General features: G+C 44.0%; 1 protein-coding gene across 1 annotated transcript in view; it reads right to left on the bottom strand.

Moving 5' to 3' along the window:
- The window catches only part of LOC112258722 (myocardin-related transcription factor B), a 40,897-nt gene that overhangs the window by 8,929 nt on the left and 12,632 nt on the right, over positions 1-19,336 (bottom strand). The window contains 8 exon segments of the mRNA XM_024433247.2: positions 324-571; positions 1,728-1,874; positions 2,200-2,420; positions 2,656-2,820; positions 3,184-3,259; positions 3,370-3,425; positions 5,494-5,559; positions 14,441-14,687. Of these exon segments, the coding sequence (XP_024289015.2) occupies positions 324-571; positions 1,728-1,874; positions 2,200-2,420; positions 2,656-2,820; positions 3,184-3,259; positions 3,370-3,425; positions 5,494-5,559; positions 14,441-14,597 (1,136 nt within the window). The 5' untranslated portion in view covers positions 14,598-14,687.

The raw sequence follows: 19,336 nt of genomic DNA, 5'->3' as shown, positions 1-19,336 counted from the left end.
CTCTGTCCGGGACAATGCACACAGGAATACTATATCTAAGCCAAACAGAAGCTGTGCAGGAAACGGATGTGACAGATGACATCGCTATTATCCAGGTGTGGACTTATTCTGTTAGGGAGGATTGTTTGCTTGAATCACATTGTTCAAAGGAAACAATGTTTGCCTTCCAGGTGTAGCGATGATGTACTAACCGCCCTCAACTCAAAGCTGTCAGTCAATTAAACTGCAACTAGAATGTGAGGGCTAGCCACATTACTTGGCCCACGGTATTCAAGCTGCGGTAATACATTACATTTCAATGTCCTTTTTACAGTGGGCCATACTTGAGTGGGGCAGGCAGGATGGTCTGGTAGTTATAGTGCTGCTGCTGCTGGCTCAGTATCTGCAGCTGGAGGAACTGCTGCTGCTGATGCAGGAGCCTGGCGTAGGCTGAGTCCATGGGGGCCTCGTTGGCCTCCTGTTTCTGGTCCGGGGGGATGTACTGGTGGTACTTTAGCTTCTTCACCCGTGGCTTGGGATCTTTATTCTTCTTACTGCGGCTCTTTTCATTGGGTGTCTTTGGCTGGCTTTGCTGCACAGGGGAAAAGAGGAACGGTTACAAACTACTGGATACTATCAAGGAGGAGCAGTGAAAAAATTTTTTTTCAAAGGTTCATCTCACTGAGTGGATTGTGGACATGTTTAGTGTTCTGACTGTTGTGGATAACGTCTAAACATCTTGCCAGTATTGTGAGGCTTGTCCATGAAATTGTGCCCATTTCATACTGTAGTATCAAATGAATATGTGCGACATTGTGATAACGCCCAGTGAGAAAGACAGGATGGGGAAATGGAATGTGGAAAGGGATGTGGGGTGACCCTTATTGTTCAGTAACTAAATTACAGGATGCACATTAAATGGCTTGGCATTTGAGAGGTAGATGCAAGCCATAAAAATATGCATGCAAGCCATAAACACCAATTCAAATTGGTTTATGCAAACACACAGCCTCGAATGTGTTCCTCCCTGTTCTTCAACACGGGAGGGGCAGAGCTCAGAAAATATTCATTTGCTTTGTGTGTAAAGGATTGTGACAAATGCCCAAGTTATTACTTCAATCCCTTCTCTTACTTCCATCCTTTATGCCCTGAAGGTTAAGAGAAAGCCTGTCACTTAACCTTAATTGAAGACTGAGAGCGGCTGGCAGTTTAAGTCCAAGGATTTGTGAAAAACTCCTCCAGGCCTTGTTGTGCTTTGAACCACATTTGAATTGGCCGAACCATCAGTTTCGACTGGTCTCTGCCTGCACTGACGGGTTCTCTCACTGTGACCGAACACAGCCCCAGTGTTTGTCCTCCTCTGACTTCTTATCTCTGATTACAGTTCCAAAGGAAGCAGCATGAAAACCACAGCAGATCAGAGAGAGAGAGTCAAATATCAGAGGTGACTTTCATGTTTACAGGGTATATTTAGTGTTTGTAGGAAAAGCTTGCTCAGCTAACTGGGATCAAAAAGGAACCAAAACATCGTCATTGATGAAATAAATAGCTTTCTGTACCAAGAGACAGAAAAGTTTGGTTATAGCTAGTAATGTGCTCCGCTAAACGCTATAAACAAATGTATATTTAATATTTGCATTGAATGTACAGCTTTGCACATTGCCATGAAATACCATACCTTTGCCACAAGGTTCAAGTACTCTCCATCATGTGATATGACATCACTTTCTTTCAAATTTGTAGCTCACCTTTACTAACATGGGCCCCGGCTTTGGAGTGGCAACAATTGTGATTGGCTGAGGCGTGGTCACCAGGCGAATGTTCTGATGCTCATTGGTGGAGACATGAGAGAAGTTGAAGAAGTCTGTTGTGGACTGGGAGGTAGGCGGGCAGTGCTGAGATAAAGAGACAGATAGAAACCACATGGCCCGTTCAGTAAGAAGGGGAACAGAGGCCTGTAAATCCCCCTCCCACACTAAGCCACAAGGGCAGAGCAACTGGAAAAAGACTAACAAAAGATGGATGTCGTCTAACAGAAAACAGGAGGCAAAGAATATTTTCTAGCAAGCAGAATTTGATATACAACAGGCAGGTGCAATGGGAGACTATTATGTAGGCCCAAAATGTAGAAACATAAAATATTTACGCTGTTAGTCATACCATAACAACACAATTTAAGATGGGTATTTATAGGTGGTGAGGTACTACGATGGGACCTACCTTCATGGTGATGGAGCTGGTCGGTGGGGAGGTGGAGAGGGCAACAGGGGCTTCTGTCACCCTGGGGGTTCTGGGGGAGGGTGAGGGGGCAGAGGAGCTCTGGGACTCCTGGCTGGCTGGCTGCTCTGGGGACAGGGCGTCGCTGCTGTCCTCGTCAAAGTTGTACACATCAGGTGTTTTCGTCTTGGGGAAGTCATTCTCCACCTCACCGTCTGGGGGATCTGCAACGTAACACGTGAAAAAGCACAGCGTATTAATTACAAGTAGACCAATGGAGAGAGGTTTGTACTAAGTTGTTTCTCATGGTAGTCACTGGAAATGCCTCATTGCTGTGTTAGTCGTAATAGGCCCTTTCAGAAATCTACACCATACATATATGCAGGGAGTGGGAGTTGAATGAGTTACTTCGCCCTTAGCCTGGAAATAATAATGTGTAAAGTCAAGAGTGTTCTCTACCGGTGACGCCGTCCTTGACGAGGCTGGGTTCCACAGGCAGAATGTTCTTGACCACCAGCTCCATGGGGCCGGGTCGCTGGGCCAGCTTCTCATTGAGGTCATCAGCCAGCCTGGCTCTCTTCAGCATCATCTGAGTGGCCTGCAGAGAGGGCTCCGCATGGGTCTCTGTGGGACAGACAGCAAGTCATCAGTAACTGCTAGTCTACCTAGAACTCACAACAGTACTGTTCTACTACTGTGTGTCTCACAGTGGAGACTGTTTAAGGTGGTATGTCCTCGTACGTCAAAGACAATCAATCAGACAACTGATTGTAACATCTCAAGAATATTTAATATCCTATGGATTGTATCCAATAGGGAGGGATTCAATTTCACAGGATTCTCCTCTTCTGTCATCATCTCTCTTCTGAGAGCTAACTTGGTCAACTAAATGCACATGTACTTTCTGGTGGTAGCTGAGTATGCTCCATATCATCTGTCTTCTCTATAGCTTATCATAAAGCATACAGTACATGGCAGTGAGGTTACCTTGCAGGATGTGCATGCGGACCAGCTCTGAACGTTCAGGTCTACTGCGGATTTTGTGCTTCAAGAAGTTCTCAGTCTGTAAGAAAACAACATAAAGCTGCATTTAATCGAGATGATATGGAATGGCATGTGTATGTGATAGTGTGTTTTTATCTCAATGAAGTACAGTGAACAGTGAGGTCTTACCCTGGACCTCTGCAGGCTGCGGATCTGTTCGTGGAAGGCAGCAGGGCATTTCAGTGCTATGGGAGGGAAGATCAACATCATATACAGTGAGCTCCAAAAGTATTTTTATTTTATTTAACTAGGCAAGTCAGTTAAGAACAAATTATTATTTACAATGACGGCCTAGGAACAGTGTATTAACGACAGATTAATACTAACCATTACTATGCTAACCATTACAGTAACAGGGGAGGTTCTTTTTTTGGGGGGGGGGTTGTTTATGATATGCCTCTAATCTTTTCACTCATCATTATTTATGATTTATTCAGGACACTCTGTAATCATGGTAACATTCACATTAATGTAGAAGTGTTTAGAAACATATTATAATCTTATTTACAATAAAAGTAACTGCAAAATGGCACAATACATTATTTAGCATTCATTTCTATTGGGCACAAAATAATCTGAAACACAACCAAAACAAACAGCAAATGCATCCAAAAAGTTTGTAGAGTCAGAAGCTTGATGTAGTCATTGTGTGCTAGGAATATGGGAGCAAATACTAAACTTTTGATGACTTTAATACACATATAAGTGAATTTGTTCCAATACTTTTGGTCCCTTAAAATGGGGGACTATGTACAAAAAGTGCTGTCATTTCTAAACGGTTCACCAGATATGGATAAAAAAAAACTCAAATGAAAGCTGACAGTCTGCACTTTAATAGTCATTGTATCATTTCAAATCCAAAGTGCTGGAGTACAAAACCAAAACATTTGTCACTGTCCCAATACTTTTGGAGCTCACTGTAACTACCTATATCTTCTGAGGGGTGAAAGGTAAACTCGTCCTCCTGAAATGTCATATTTGACACATTAAGTAGTTGTACTTGATGACAAGCTGACGACAACAAGGGAGAGACAATAATGTTTGTTATTTCTTTGGAAGAGAGGATGACTTTGCTACTACACAATAGCTGACGGGAGTAGGACAGGATGTCTCTGAATGTTCCACTCATCCAACTAGTGAGACAGTCAGGCCGAGACTTTGATCTCATCAGACACACTTATCCTGCTGTTGGCATGGCACGGCTACACCCATTAGTCACCTCTAACTAAGACAAGCACTGTTTGCTCTCTACACACACACACACCGAGGTCTGAACACACACTGACCAGTGGTTCTTCTTAGTCAGAGGGAGTGAGTCAAACTCAGAGGAGCAGAGCTAAGCATTCCTGACCGTCACCCAAGTCCTGGCCTGCATACCTATTGTAAGTCCTCTGTGTAGGAGAACCAGAGCGATTCACCCAGTGTCGCTGGCTGGGAGGTTCCTGTGCTGCCTGTTCTAGGGCCACAGTGGGGGTTACTGACCTCCAGCGCAGGCCCAGTCACTGACTCATACAGCTCTGACTGTGGAGCCTAATAAGAGGAGCTTAGAGTCCACATGGAGGAGGCCTATTATAGGGCTGGACAAGACAAGACAGAGCACACTCCCAGCACTGAGAGGTCTCTGGTCTGGGGCTCCTGCAGCTCTAGCCACAAATAACTTAGCTACATCACTGTTCTCCCTCTCTCTGTGTCTGTCTGCTGTCTGACTTCTTATCAGTCTGTCTGCTCTAGTCTGCAACCCACTGGCTCCCAGAGAGACTAATCCAGTAAGGGCAGCAAAAGGAAGGATTCTGCTCCACTTTGCTGACTTTAAGAGCCGGGTGTGGAAGTTTTCAGTATGCCCTTCTTTCTGGTATGCCACTGGCCACCGATGTATGCCTCACTGTGGATTAAGACCTTGGACCATTCAGAGTATTTATTTATTCTACAAACATCATGACGAGGTTGTGGTGGAGGGTGGTTCGAGACATCAGTAGTGGCAGAATTCCACTCCTGTATGGTTGTCATAATAGTAGCAAATCAGACAGCACGTAGTTCAATCTATGGTATTAATTTAGGTAATAATTGTATGACATTTATTTTCTGAGAGATTTCTGGAACCAAGACCCACTTTAATGACTGTGGTGTGGGTGCAGTTATAATTTTCCTACATGCCAGACCAATAACCTTAACTCTGGTAGAGGTGAGTTACAGTATATTAAATCCTTGGTGGTTTGAGAGTGGCGGTGCCCAATGCTCAGTGGTTATACTCACGTGGCATGATGCCCTGCTCCACTAGCTGCTCACGGGTGCGTCTCTGCTGCAGGCGGCGCTGGAGGACTGTGGGAGAGAAGCAGAGATAAGTTAGAGTTCAACCTATGCCAAACTAGCCTGGTCCCAGATCTGTTTGTGCCGCCACGCCAATGACCATAGGAGTTAGCAAGACAGCATAAACATATCTGGGACCCTCCATTTACATCCTAGAGCTGGGACGATGAACTGAAAATGATCGATACCAGTCACTGGTGCACATTCATGTTATAAAATTCTGGCAATTTATTGCAATATGGATTTTGTCCACCCAGTTCTACTACACACCTAACCCACAGATTAAGGCAGTAGGTTACTTAAGACAGAAACGATAGGAGGAAGGTTGGTCGGGGAGGGTAGGTGGGCATATAACGTGAAGGTCTAGCAACCCAAACGTTGCATATTCGACTCACATAATGGACAATTTTTTACATTTGAGCTAATTAGCAACTTTACAAGTTTACATACACCTTAGCCAAATACATTTAAACTTAGCCAAATACATAAAAAATCCCCTGGTTTAGGTCAGTTAGGATCACCACTTTCAAGAATTTGAAAAGTCAGAATAATAGTAGAGAGAATGATTTATTTCAGATTTTATTTCTTTCATCACATTCCCAGTGGGTCAGAAGTTTATATACACTCAATTTGTACTTGGTAGCATTGCCTTTAAATTGTTTAAATTTTGGCCCATTCCTCCTGACAAAGCTGCTGTAACTGAGTCAGGTTTGTAGGCCTCCTTGCCCTTGCACACTCTTTTTCAGTTCTGCACACAAATTTTCTGTAGGATTGAGATCAGGGCTTTGTGATGGCCACTCCAATATCTTGACTTTGTTGTCCTTAAGCCATTTTGCCACACCTTTGGAAGTATGCTTGGGGTCATTGTCCATTTGGAAGACCCATTTGCAACCAAGCTTTAACTTCCTGACTGATGTCTTGAGATGTTGCTTCAATATATCCACAAAATTTTCCTCCCACATGATGCCATCTATTTTGTGAAGTGCACCAGTTCCTCATGCAGCAAAGCTCCCCCACAACATGATGCTGCCACCCCCGTGCTTCACGGTTGGGATGGTGTTCTTCAGCTTGCAAGCCTCCCCATTTTTCCTCCAAACATAACATTATGGCAAAACAGTTCTATTTTTGTTTCACAAGACCAGAGGACATTTCTCCAAAAAGTACGATCTTTGTCCCCATGTGAGTTGCAAACCGTAGTCTGGCTTTTTTGGAGCAGTGGCTTCTTCCTTGCTGAGCGGCCTTTCAGGTTATGTCAATATAGGACTAGTTTTACTGTGGATATAGATCATTTTGTACCGTTTTCCTCCAGCATCTTCACAAGGTCCTTTGCTTTTGTTCTGGGATTGATTCGCATTTTTCTCACCAAAGTACGTTCATCTGTAGGAGACAGAACGCGTCTCCTCCCTGAGTGGTTTGGCGGCTGCATGGTCCCATGGTGTTTATACTTGCGTACTATTGTTTGTACAGATTAATGTGGTACCTTCAGGCGTTTGGAAATTGCTCCCAAGGATGTACCAGATCTGTGGAGGTCTACAATTTTTTGAGGTCTTGGCTGATTTATTTTGATTTTCCCATGATGTCAAGCAAAGAGGCACTGAGTTTGAAGGTAGGCCTTGAAATACATCCACAGGTACACCTTCAATTGACTCAAAGAAATGTAAATTAGCCTATCAGAAGCTTCTAAAGCCATGACATCATTTTCTGGAATTTTCTAAGCTGTTTAAAGTCACAGTCAACTTAGTGTATGTTGACCCACTGGATTTGTGATACAGTGAAGTATAAGTGAAATAATCTGTCTGTAAACAAATGTTGGAAAAGTAGATGTGGTAACCGACTTGCCAAAACTATAGTTTGTTAACCAGAAATTTGTGGAGTGGCTGAAAAACAAGTTTTAATGACTCCAACCTAAGTGTATGTAAACTTCCGACTTCAACTGTACTTACTACTTTTTAACTACTTAGCTAGCATGTTAGCTAACCCTAACCTTAACCCCTAACCCTAACTCCGAACCTTAACCACTAGCCTAGCTAACGTTAGCCACCTAGCTAACTTTAGCCACAACAATTTGGAATTCCTTATAAAGAACATTGTGTACTGGACACAATTTGTTATGAAGAAGAAAATTGAGTAATGGACCCGAAAAAATTGACCAGTCACCAATTTGTGTTGACACATCACAGCCCAGCCAGAACAAAACAGGAAGTCCTGTTCCTCCACCTAAGACATCCTATAAAGACAGCCTACAGACTTTCTGCATGGTTAACCTACCAGACAACTAGCAATTGCACTCTTCTTGGCACTGTGAGTTTACATTTGAGCGATTACATGGGCTTTAAATATTAATATACAAGCTCTCTTCAAATAAAGTGAAGACAAGGACATACTGAGGACGGACTGGGATGCAAATGCAGAGGTAACTTTACATAGATGTTCAACTTGAAATACAAACATAGATAGACACAGGCAAGGGATGAGTCTTTCTCAAGTACCACTGTAGAAAGAACAAACCCTGAAGACTAATTACAGGGCAATGTTCATATGTCCGAGTCACCTCCGAGTTGGAGATGATGTCATCCCAGGACTGAGTGAACTCGGTCTCTTTTGTAAGTGCCGCCCCATAAAAAGTGAGATGTGTAGTCTTGTTTTGGAGCGGTAAGCACTGATCCATGAAGTCCTTGGAACATAAAAAGACAAGAAGGCCTCTTATGCAGGAGGCTCCAAATCCTTGGACGGCACCCAATGTTATTTTTCTATCATAATAAACTGCAGTGTGGGCCCAGTTTAAACATGTTATAAACAGGCGAGCGTGGACGTGTTATTTCAGTGGAATAACAGTGATCCTCAGCAAAAATATTTGATGAGGAAGGTGACGGTTGATGGTGACGAACGACGCGGCGCTGTGAAGAATGTTGGGGCCCTTATCGTCACCAAGGCACACTGTTCATAGAGAGGTCGGACTGCTGCTGGAGTAGACTGCTCATTGGCTATAGCCAGATGGTCAATGCACAGTCAAACACACACATACACACTAAACACTACATACTACATACACCCAGGCCTGCTCTGCTCTAGTCCCCTGGGACAGTCACTGCGTCTGACCAGGCCAACGTGACTCACTCCAGCTAAAATAAACTGGGCAGCTGTGAGAAGAAGCCCTGGGAACCATGGAGTCTGGAGGTGGCATGGGGGTTGGGGCCGGGACTGGACTGGAACCCAAAGCATTGTACAGAGTGGGGGGGACCCGCTCCCACTGGTGGACAGATGAGCACAGAGAGTCCCAGGGAGTCAAGGCAGGGGAGCAACTGAGTCCATTCTCAGAGCCCCCCAAAACTTTTACAAGCCCCTCTGCGCCTCCATGGCTCAGAACACTGTGTTCCTGCTCCCTATCCATGGTTCCCATTACACGTTCACACCAGGGTCAGGTTAGCAGTTTTTTCATGAATCTTGTTCTGGAGGAAGTTCTGCAGCGGTCACTAGCTGGAACAGCCACAAAGACATAAAATTAGATTTTGACCCTATCTCTAACCACACTGATAACCCTAATGCCTAACCCTAACTTCAAATTAAGACCAAAGAGCTCATGTTTGTTTTCATTCAATTTTACAAAATTGTGACTTTACAGATCGCCTATCTAAGGGGAAATCGCTCAGTGTTGCCTCCAGGACAAGACTTATGACAATACGAGTCAACCTGCACACCAGGGGGGCACCGACACAGAAAGATCATTCTGGAAGATAGGAGAGAATTACCATTGGTTGGTTTCAAAATTCATATTATCCACTTTGACTCGACTGGAAAAGAATGCTAAAGGATAATTGTCGATTTATGAGAACAATACTGCATTTCAAGTTGTTATTCTTGACATCAACGTGGACAGTACAGCCCATGCCTGAGGTGCTCCTTACATTTTGTTTGGCCGATGTCAATAGTGCTGTTCTCAGTGAACCCTGGCTAACCTCTGTGTGATGCAAGTCGGCTGTACTCCCCTGCTCTCCAGCACAACATAAACAGAGGTACTTCACAAACCTCAGAGTGTACATAGGCTTTACTAATATCTCTGTCTCCTGATTATATCTCTAATCTCCTGCCTATGTTCGTCTCAACAAAACTCATCTCTGGACAAAGTCTACCATTAGATCTCTTGGCCTGACTTTTTCCTAGAAACACTCTGCGTAAATATAAAAGAGAATCTGTTTTGTTATGGCTACACTGTTATAGAAACAGTCTGACACTGACATAAGCTATGTTGACATTATTGCTGGAAATATACAGTATTCTCCTTGCAGCTCAGCTGTGCTCCATGCCCTTGCAAATGCTCATTCACTCGATGAGTCAGTTTGTTGTTTGATGTATGCTCGAAGATAGATAAGGAATAAAACATTGGCAATAAATTCAAACCAGATCCATCCAACTCATCCAAGCATGATTCTACACCCATGACCCGAGGGGACACAATAGCTTTTAAATATGACCTACATTGAAGCCAGGTAATAGTCATATCACCTTTTCTTTACACACCAAGTTGTTCTTTGAAACACCTAATACTATCAGGAGCTGCCCTGTAACAGTATGCAGATCACAAACAGAATGTGGAGCAACAGCATTTCCAGGTTTAGCATTTCACTGGGGACTATTCCTCCCAGCCAACATACTGTACAGCAGAATGCTATCGTTCAGGAAAAGGTACAAACTAAGTGGTGACATCATGCTTAGCTGATAGCCTGAGGGTAACACTGAGCTCTGCAGTTATTTGTCATCATAAGAAGTGAACACAGAGTCCTGGGTTTAAGGATCCTAATAATATGATACGCTATATAAACCCACCTCCCTAGTCACCTCCCTCATTCTGGCCTCATCTCCTCCCTCATTTTGACTTTGCTTGTTTCTAATAGAAAACAACAACTCTTTACACTATTGTGATGCTGTTAATCCAGTCTCAAACGGATACTGGACATCATTTAATAGCTATTCGTTCTGTAATGCCCTATCATTTCCTGGTGGGGCTCTCTGTCTCTGTCCTAGCCCAGCATCAAGGTGTTATCATCAATTAATCAGTACAGATTACTCTGACATCACGCCGTTGGTCAAGGCCTATAAGTAGCTGTATATTTCATTCAAGGTAATCACGTTGACTGAAAAGCAGACCTAAACCCATAAAGCCATACACATTTCACTGTAACTCCATTATTTTACTGACAACTTAAACAACCATTTGCCTTCTAGTGAGAATATACTGTAGTTAAAAAGTCCTAAACACACAACATTTTTGGAGACAACCGTAGAGGAAACCAAAATGGATTCTGATTTATGTTGATACTAGGCTTCATGCCAACAACGTAGTGATGCTACCTAGCAGAGAGAGCAAGAAAGAGTGAAAAGGTAAGCGATAGAAAGACAGAGTGAAAAGGTAAGCGATAGAAAGACAAGAGTGAAAGAATAAGGAGGGAGAAAAGGAAAGACAGAGAGAGACAGGGGCACCTGATTTAAATTTACCCCTGCAGACGGCGGGGGTCTCCACGTCGAGGCACGCCATAGAGGAGGAGAGAGCCGGGTCGCTTAGCGGCCGGGTCTGGAGTCCCATGGAGTGATCAGGGCAGTGAGGAACGAGGACCAGCATGAGGGTTTGGTAATGAGGGAAAACACCCAGCTAGGAGCGTATGGTAAGAGAACTGTTTCTCACAGTCTGGTACGTACAGTCCCTCCCTCTCTCTCTCCAGTCTCTCCAATCTCGCTCTGCCTGTCTTTGTGTTGGTCTCTGCGGGAGCGAGTGTGCGCTCACTCATGCTCTGGCTGGGCTCAGCGTCAGGAGGAGGAGGGAACACAGACAGACGAGCCACTGTTAACCCCTGCTGGGTCACTCTGCTCAGCTCTCAGTGCTCTGCTCTTTCAACACTAGCCTCATTAGAACTAAATACAATGAGTCAAGCAACTTTAATTACCAAAACAACACAGAGAACAATACAAACTTTTGACTAAACCAACTGCTGTCCTAAAAGTCTATAAAGGTAAGTCATACTTTCAACCATATCATGAAATAGGCCAACTACATGCATGTATTGAAATGTCATTTTAACTTATTGTGTCTTTCTTGGCCCAAAAACATTGAGTATTTGTGACTTTTGAGTGCGAGGATGAAAAGCTCCATGAGAAAACGAGCCGGGAGTTTATTTTCATACCATGTTGTGTCACTGGATAAGAATGACAAAAACAAACATGCTGAGGCCCCTGGGACATTGATGTTTATCTTTGTCACTTTTCCCAGTTGTAAAGTGTGTATTTCTGACATTTAGCACATTCTTGTTATTGCTATCATTTTCATTTCATTATTTAGACTACAACACGACACTCAAAGCACAAACATGACATTAATACAATCTTATCTATTGTTTTCATTTGTGTAGACCCAACCGTAGCTGTTGCTGACTAATATTGACATAAGTATCAATATTTTCTTTCGGATTTCAAACAAAATAGATTAAATGTAAACATTAGAAATGGGAGGTGGTTGCATTCAACCCTGTCTTTTTCACAATGTTGTCTAGGAGAACATATATCAATCTGGTCTCTGTGTCCGAGAACCAATAACAGCAAAGAGAAATATCACCCACCCAGAGGAGACTTCTAAAGGGACAACAGGGAAGAGAGAACACCGAAGAGTGATAACAGATGAATAGATGGTCATTTCCAGCCGGGTTAGCATTCACATACAGGAAGTATGGGTCATACGCTTGAAGTCCAGATCTGTGTCCCTCCCTACTCCCTAACACTGCAGGTTAAAGGGCAGAGGGCAGCCAAACATGAACTGGCATGCTGCTTCTATTTCCATTCCAATCCATTTCGCCCTGGTATATTTCACCCATGTCAATGTTCAAGGACAACTTGGGAACAGACATGAACGTGTTAACCTTACAATACTATAAAATGAAACAACTGCAAGCTGAATGTCTAGATAAACAGCGGTAGTCATATTATGACACTAACAAAGATACAGACCCGAAAGGAAATGACTGGCCGGTTCTATGTGTTCAAATGGATTAGGAATGCTGCTTAAATGAAAGCAAGCTCCTTTATAGAGCCGGTCCTGATCCTGATTCTAGCCCCTGTTGTGCATGTGAATCCACTACAGGGGTCTCCCTCTTAGGAAGAAAGACAGGATGCAGTCTGTGCTCTAGACGCCCCAGATGCTCCCTGTGACGTGCCTGACTGTATCAGCTCCTGCTGGGGCCCAGGGAGGGAGAAAGAGCCGTGGTGGGGAGGGATTCATGGGGCTCAGACCTGGCCTGCAATGGGATCAATGTGTCTGCAGCCCAGAGCAAGAAGAAAGTGGCAATCAATACAGAGAGTGGCACAAGATGGAGTACCAAGCAGAGACACTGGCCTATGAGAGCTCCCCACTAAAGGGGTGTGTTGATGTTGCAATGTCAAGGGCCTCCACAAGTGCATACTGTATGGAGTAAACACTTCAATAATGGATGGCGTATGACGTCCGATGTGCATCGCTATCAATACAAAAATGTTGGGTCCCGCGTATCACGTGAGCTGCATTGGAAATTATTAATCAGACATTAACCAGAAGAGAAAACAAACAGCGAACTTCCTGTATTATTCTGGTGATAAAAGACATCATAGTCTGAGTCGAGTCCAAGTTTTCTGAGGGAGGGGCTTGTGAGGGGAGGGTAGTAAGGGTCAGTACACGAGAGATTAAACTTGGCCAGACGCATGTATTTTGAAACTGAACTAAATTTAAAAATCTCCACTACATCATCACATCATCAACAAGGCGTAGAGTGCAACACATTTGAGTTTTCCCAGTGTCTGTCTCTTGGGCAATAAGGTTGGAGTGAACAGTGGTCTCCACCCCATACTCTCCATTCCTGACTGTGCCCTCTCTAGGGACTGGGCAAAATGTCAGGCTACCACTCGGGGTGGGTGAGTGTCAGCCTGCCCACCAGACACTGCCTCAGTGATACCCCTCACTATGGTTCACATGCCAGAGGAATATTTCCAGATTGGCGTTCTGGCTTTGGTCTGAGAACCAGTGGGTTAGGAGAGTGAGATAACAGAGGAGATCTCAAGATACTGAAGGGCCACAATTTCAAGGAAAATGCACTGGGAAATATTAGTAAGGAATTCATCATCAGTGAAAAGTTAAATTAGAGGCTCAACCCGTTCATTGACTTTTGTTGAAGTCTGTTCATCAGAATCTGCATCTAATTTATAATATTTAACTTGTTAATAATTCCCGCTTTTCTGAGAGCAACCAACAAACAAAACACTTAGTGGCCCAAGGAGAGGACTGACTTTGGGACTTGATGTCAGGAACCGTTCAAGCTGTGATTATGTGTTGGCTTCCAGATGCAATTCCAGTATAATTCCCCACTTCTCTCCACAAACAAATCTCTCTGGACTGGAGAGGAGTTTGTTTTCTCACTGTCAGGGCAGGCTTGCTCTCTGATGGATGATATAGAAACCAGAGTCTCTGGGTTAATTTCAATCTTATTTCCTTGATTTTTCAGAGCCTCGGATCTGCTTCAATGCATTTTGAGAAAGAGGCAAGGAGAGAGGATGCAAGAAATCAAATACAATTGATTCACCCTCTGTGTTTTCACCACTCATCCTCCTGATACTAGGTATGCAATTACAAATTGGAAATTAATATGCAAAGTGGAAATTACAAACTTTAGAAGCCTTTTTAAACCTCTAATACACTATTCAACTGGCAGCCAAGTTTGCATTTCCTGCTGTGCTGCTCAACAAGACCTTAACTAGCTGAATCAGATATGCTAAATTAGGGTTGGACTGAAAATCTACAGGACAGTAGATCTCCAGGAAGAGGGTTGGGCAGCCCTGCCCTAGGTGATTGACCTTGGTGACTGAATGGTCTACTACTCACCGTTCTTACGCTCTTTGAGAGGTGGCAGGCTGGGACTGGGCTCCATAGTCAGATCTTCCAGCTCGTGGGTCACTGCCTCGCTCCGGAGACTGGGCACCAGCAGCGCCAGCTGCAAGCTGAAGTCCCCCTCCACTCCCAGACTCCCCTGGGGCTCCATGCAGCAGCCTCAGCACTCCTCAGGAGGAGGAGCTAGGCCGGGTCTCCTGGAAACCAGCAGGGCAGATAGAGCTGCTGTTGTCAGTTGTTGCTGGGGAGATGGGAACATTGTGTCATTTTACAGCAGGAGTTATTCATCACATGACAAACTTGGCTGCCAATTGAATAATTTAATTTACTTATAACAGTTTTACTTTACTAACAGTTGATTGCCTGGAGATCACTATGGAACTGAAGCAGAAGGGAGCTTGACAATGAAGTTAAAGATTCATGTGCCCTGTTAACATTTAATTTGATGCTGATCAATAAGAATCATGCTAAAAGCCAAATTACTTATTTTAACAGATGAATGTACAAAATGTAAAAGGTCTTAGCATATTGTATGTTTCTAATTAGTAATACATTTCCCAAGTTTTGTATAGAATTAGATTCCAAAGTTTCCTGTTGGTCTTATTACCGTCACTTCATCAACCCATATTCTTAGGTCCTAACTGACCTAAAACAGGGAATTTTTACTAGGATTAAATGTCAGGAATTGTGAAAAACTGAGTTTAAATGTATTTGGCTAAGGTGTATGTACATTTTCCAAGCTGTTTAAAGGCACAGTCAACTTAGTGTATGAAATAATCTGTCTGTAAACAATTGTTGGGAAAATTACTTGTGTCATGCACAAAGTAGATGTCCTAACTGACTTGCCAAAACTATAATTTGTTAACAAGAAAGTGTATGTAAACTTCAGACTTCAACTGTATATGTTCTATATATGTCTTTATGTGGCTCTTATCCCAGAGTAAGAGTGGGATAAGGAGTGTGTAGACAGCATTGTAGATCGTGTAGACTGGGCGCAAGGCTCCACAGCTGGGGCGTGTTCAGCAGGACGGTCAGATAGAAATATGCCATGTAGAACAAACATTCCTCTTGTATGTGTTGAATAAGGAATAACATCAGCTCTATGCACGGAAATTCTATCTGTAACGTTGGAGAACGTTTTGCAACTGAATGTGGCCCTGTTCTATGTCTGCCAGTGACAGATGCTGAATGTGCAACGTGAGGCAGACTGTGGTGCAGATACAGATCCAGGCTGCTTAGGAATGGAGCCATCGTCAGTCTGTTTCAGGAGAACAGCCTACAGAGGGGATTCAGGTGTACACAACGTTACCCTTCAAGTGCCAGATATGAAATGACCTTACCCTATAGCTGCTACAGTGTCTGGCTTCTGAAACCTGCCATCCAAAAGTAGAAACCCAAGACATCTGAGCTGCAAGGCACCTTCCATCTCTAAAACAAACTCCAGCTGTGTTAAAACTAAGGCGGATCTTTGTTTGTTCTTCTTCATGCATTCTGGTTTCAGCTCCACTGGGAGCTGGCAGACTGGGAGAGGTATGAGAGGTGGCTATGGACAATGACAGCATTCTGGGCACAGTCCTCCCATCTCAGCGTGCACTCAGCACAGCAACTGTTTAGCACATCTTAGCATTAGCCTAGGTCATTATGGTTCTTTGCTTGAATTCACATCACTAGTACAGAATTTCTTTTTTGAATGTCAGAACATGTGGTTTTAAGGGTAGAGAGTGCAATCTTAGAGAGAATGTGAATATTTATGTCAGCTCGACGTGTGAACTGATGCTTGGAGCTACATATCGAGCTACATATCGAGCTACATATCGAGCTACATATCGAGCTACATATCGAGGCTTGTAAGTGTGTTTTTTTTATTTAGATGCGGGAGGATATATATTTTAAAAATCCAAATCATTCCAATCATTTAAGTGATATACTGTATGGGATGTCAAAACCAGTTATTTCTAGCACCTTGTACCAGACAGATGTGCCACTTCCCCTATCACCCATTTGACTGTCCTATGTCAGATAGTGATGCCATAAAACATATCAGATACCCTTTCCTCATATAATAGTAAATTCCATCGCAGCGTACTCAAAGCCTACAGTTTGCTGATTGATATATGCAACACAATGGCTTAAATCACATAGATTGCAAAATGCTTTCAAATGATGTGCCATGGAGCCAAACATAGCACCCTTCCATCCCCTCCATCCCAACCCGTAATCTACTCTCTCTCTCTCTATATAATGTGCTCCAGCCTCCCAGAGGATGGAGTGGCACCAGTCCCATTTCTCCTGTCTGGCTCCAGGGTGTTATGCTGGGTAAAAAGAGAACCAGCTGTGTTGCAGGATACCTCTGGATAAAGACACAGTCCAAAATGGAAATATTGTTATTTATCTACAACACACATTTAAATCTCCATAGTGCTTTGGTATGAGTAGCAGTGCCAAAAAACGTCAGAATAGAAGACGGACAAAGATAGTTTTACACAATGAGGTCTGTGCTCTCTACCACACGAGGCACATTATCGAGATGGGCAAAACAAATGAGAAAGCTGCTACTTAACTCAGTTGATATACTGTACTAGGAGAGGGTTTGTTTGCAGCTAGGAGAGGGTTTGTTTACAGCTAGGAGAGGGTTTGTTTGCAGCTAGGAGAGGGTTTGTTTGCAGCTAGGAGAGGGATTGTTTACAGCTAGGAGAGGGTTTGTTTACAGCTAGGAGAGGGTTTGTTTACAGCTAGGAGAGGGTTTGTTTACAGCTAGGAGAGGGTTTGTTTACAGCTAGGAGAAGGTTTGTTTACAGCTAGGAGAGGGTTTGTTTACAGCTAGGAGAAGGTTTGTTTACAGCTAGGAGAGGGTTTGTTTACAGCTAGGAGAAGGTTTGTTTGCAGCTAGGAGAGGTTTTATTTGCAGCTAGGAGAGGGTTTGTTTGCAGCTAGGAGAGGGTTTGTTTGCAGCTAGGAGAGGGTTTGTTTACAGCTAGGAGAGGGTTTGTTTGCAGCTAGGAGAGGGATTGTTTGCAGCTAGGAGAAGGTTTGTTTGCAGCTGGGAGAGGGTTTGTTTGCAGCTGGGAGAGGGTTTGTTTGCAGCTAGGAGAGGATTTATTTGCAGCTGGGAGAGGGTTTATTTGCAGCTAGGAGAGGGATTGTTTGCAGCTAGGAGAGGTTTTATTTGCAGCTAGGAGAGGGTTTGTTTGCAGCTAGGAGAGGGTTTGTTTGCAGCTGGGAGAGGGTTTGTTTGCAGCTAGGAGAGGATTTATTTGCAGCTGGGAGAGGGTTTATTTGCAGCTATGCGAGGGTTTGTTTGCAGCTAGGAGAGGGTTTGTTTACAGCTAGGAGAGGGTTTGTTTACAGCTAGGAGAGGGTTTGTTTACAGCTAGGAGAGGGTCTGTTTGCAGCTAGGAGAGGGATTGTTTGCAGCTAGGAGAAGGTTTGTTTGCAGCTGGGAGAGGGTTTGTTTGCAGCTGGGAGAGGGTTTGTTTGCAGCTAGGAGATGGTTTGTTTGCAGCTAGGAGAGGGTTTGTTTGCAGCTAGGAGAGGATTTATTTGCAGCTGGGAGAGGGATTGTTTGCAGCTAGGAGAGGGTTTATTTGCAGCTAGGAGAGGGTTTGTTTGCAGCTAGGAGAGGGTTTGTTTGCAGCTAGGAGAGGGTTTGTTTACAGCTAGGAGAGGGTTTGTTTACAGCTAGGAGAGGGTTTATTTGCAGCTAGGAGAGGGTTGATTTGCAGCTAGGCGAGGGTTTATTTGCAGCTATGCGAGGGTTTGTTTGCAGCTAGGAGAGGGTTTGTTTGCAGCTAGGAGAGGGATTGTTTGCAGCTAGGAGAGGGTTTGTTTGCAGCTAGGAGAGGATTTGTTTGCAGCTAGGAGAGGGTTTGTTTGCAGCTAGGAGAGGGTTGATTTGCAGCTAGGCGAGGGTTTATTTGCAGCTATGCGAGGGTTTGTTTGCAGCTAGGAGAGGGTTTGTTTGCAGCTAGGAGAGGGATTGTTTGCAGCTAGGAGAGGGTTTGTTTGCAGCTAGGAGAGGGTTTGTTTGCAGCTAGGAGAGGATTTGTTTGCAGCTAGGAGAGGGTTTGTTTGCAGCTAGGAGAGGGTTTGTTTGCAGCTAGGAGAGGGTTTGTTTGCAGCTAGGAGAGTGATTGTTTGCAGCTAGGAGAGGGTTTGTTTGCAGCTAGGAGAGGGTTTGTTTACAGCTAGGAGAGGGTTTGTTTGCAGCTAGGAGAGGATTTGTTTGCAGCTAGGAGAGGGATTGTTTGCAGCTAGGAGAGGGTTTGTTTGCAGCTAGGAGAGGATTTGTTTGCAGCTAGGAGAGGGTTTGTTTGCAGCTAGGAGAGGGATTGTTTGCAGCTAGGAGAGAGTTTGTTTGCAGCTAGGAGAGGGTTTATTTTCAGCTATGCGAGGGTTTGTTTGCAGCTAGGAGAGGGTTTGTTTACAGCTAGGAGAGGGTTTGTTTGCAGCTAGGAGAGGGATTGTTTGCAGCTAGGAGAGGGTTTGTTTGCAGCTAGGAGAGGATTTGTTTGCAGCTAGGAGAGGATTTGTTTGCAGCTAGGAGAGGGTTTGTTTGCAGCTAGGAGAGGGATTGTTTGCAGCTAGGAGAGGGTTTGTTTGCAGCTAGGAGAGGATTTGTTTGCAGCTAGGAGAGGGATTGTTTGCAGCTAGGAGAGGATTTGTAATGTGATCCCTGGAGTCTTTGCCAAGACTAATGTCAGCTTTCAGTGTGTTGTTGACATTTGATCCATACTCAGACCCCAATGCTTCTTAGTTTACACTCTAAGTCAGCTGAAGTACACACATTAGTGTTGTTTACAACCAGGGCTGTGCAGGAGATGAAGGACTACCTCTCTTCACTTGAGATGCTCCGGCTGGCCAAATAAACCAGTCTTATCGGCGATGCATGTA

Source organism: Oncorhynchus tshawytscha, linkage group LG09 (genome assembly GCF_018296145.1).
Source record: "Oncorhynchus tshawytscha isolate Ot180627B linkage group LG09, Otsh_v2.0, whole genome shotgun sequence".
NCBI classification, from domain to species: Eukaryota; Metazoa; Chordata; class Actinopteri; order Salmoniformes; family Salmonidae; genus Oncorhynchus; species Oncorhynchus tshawytscha.
The sequence above is the reverse complement of the archived record's forward strand: the minus strand, read 5'-3'. Positions and strand labels throughout refer to the sequence as shown.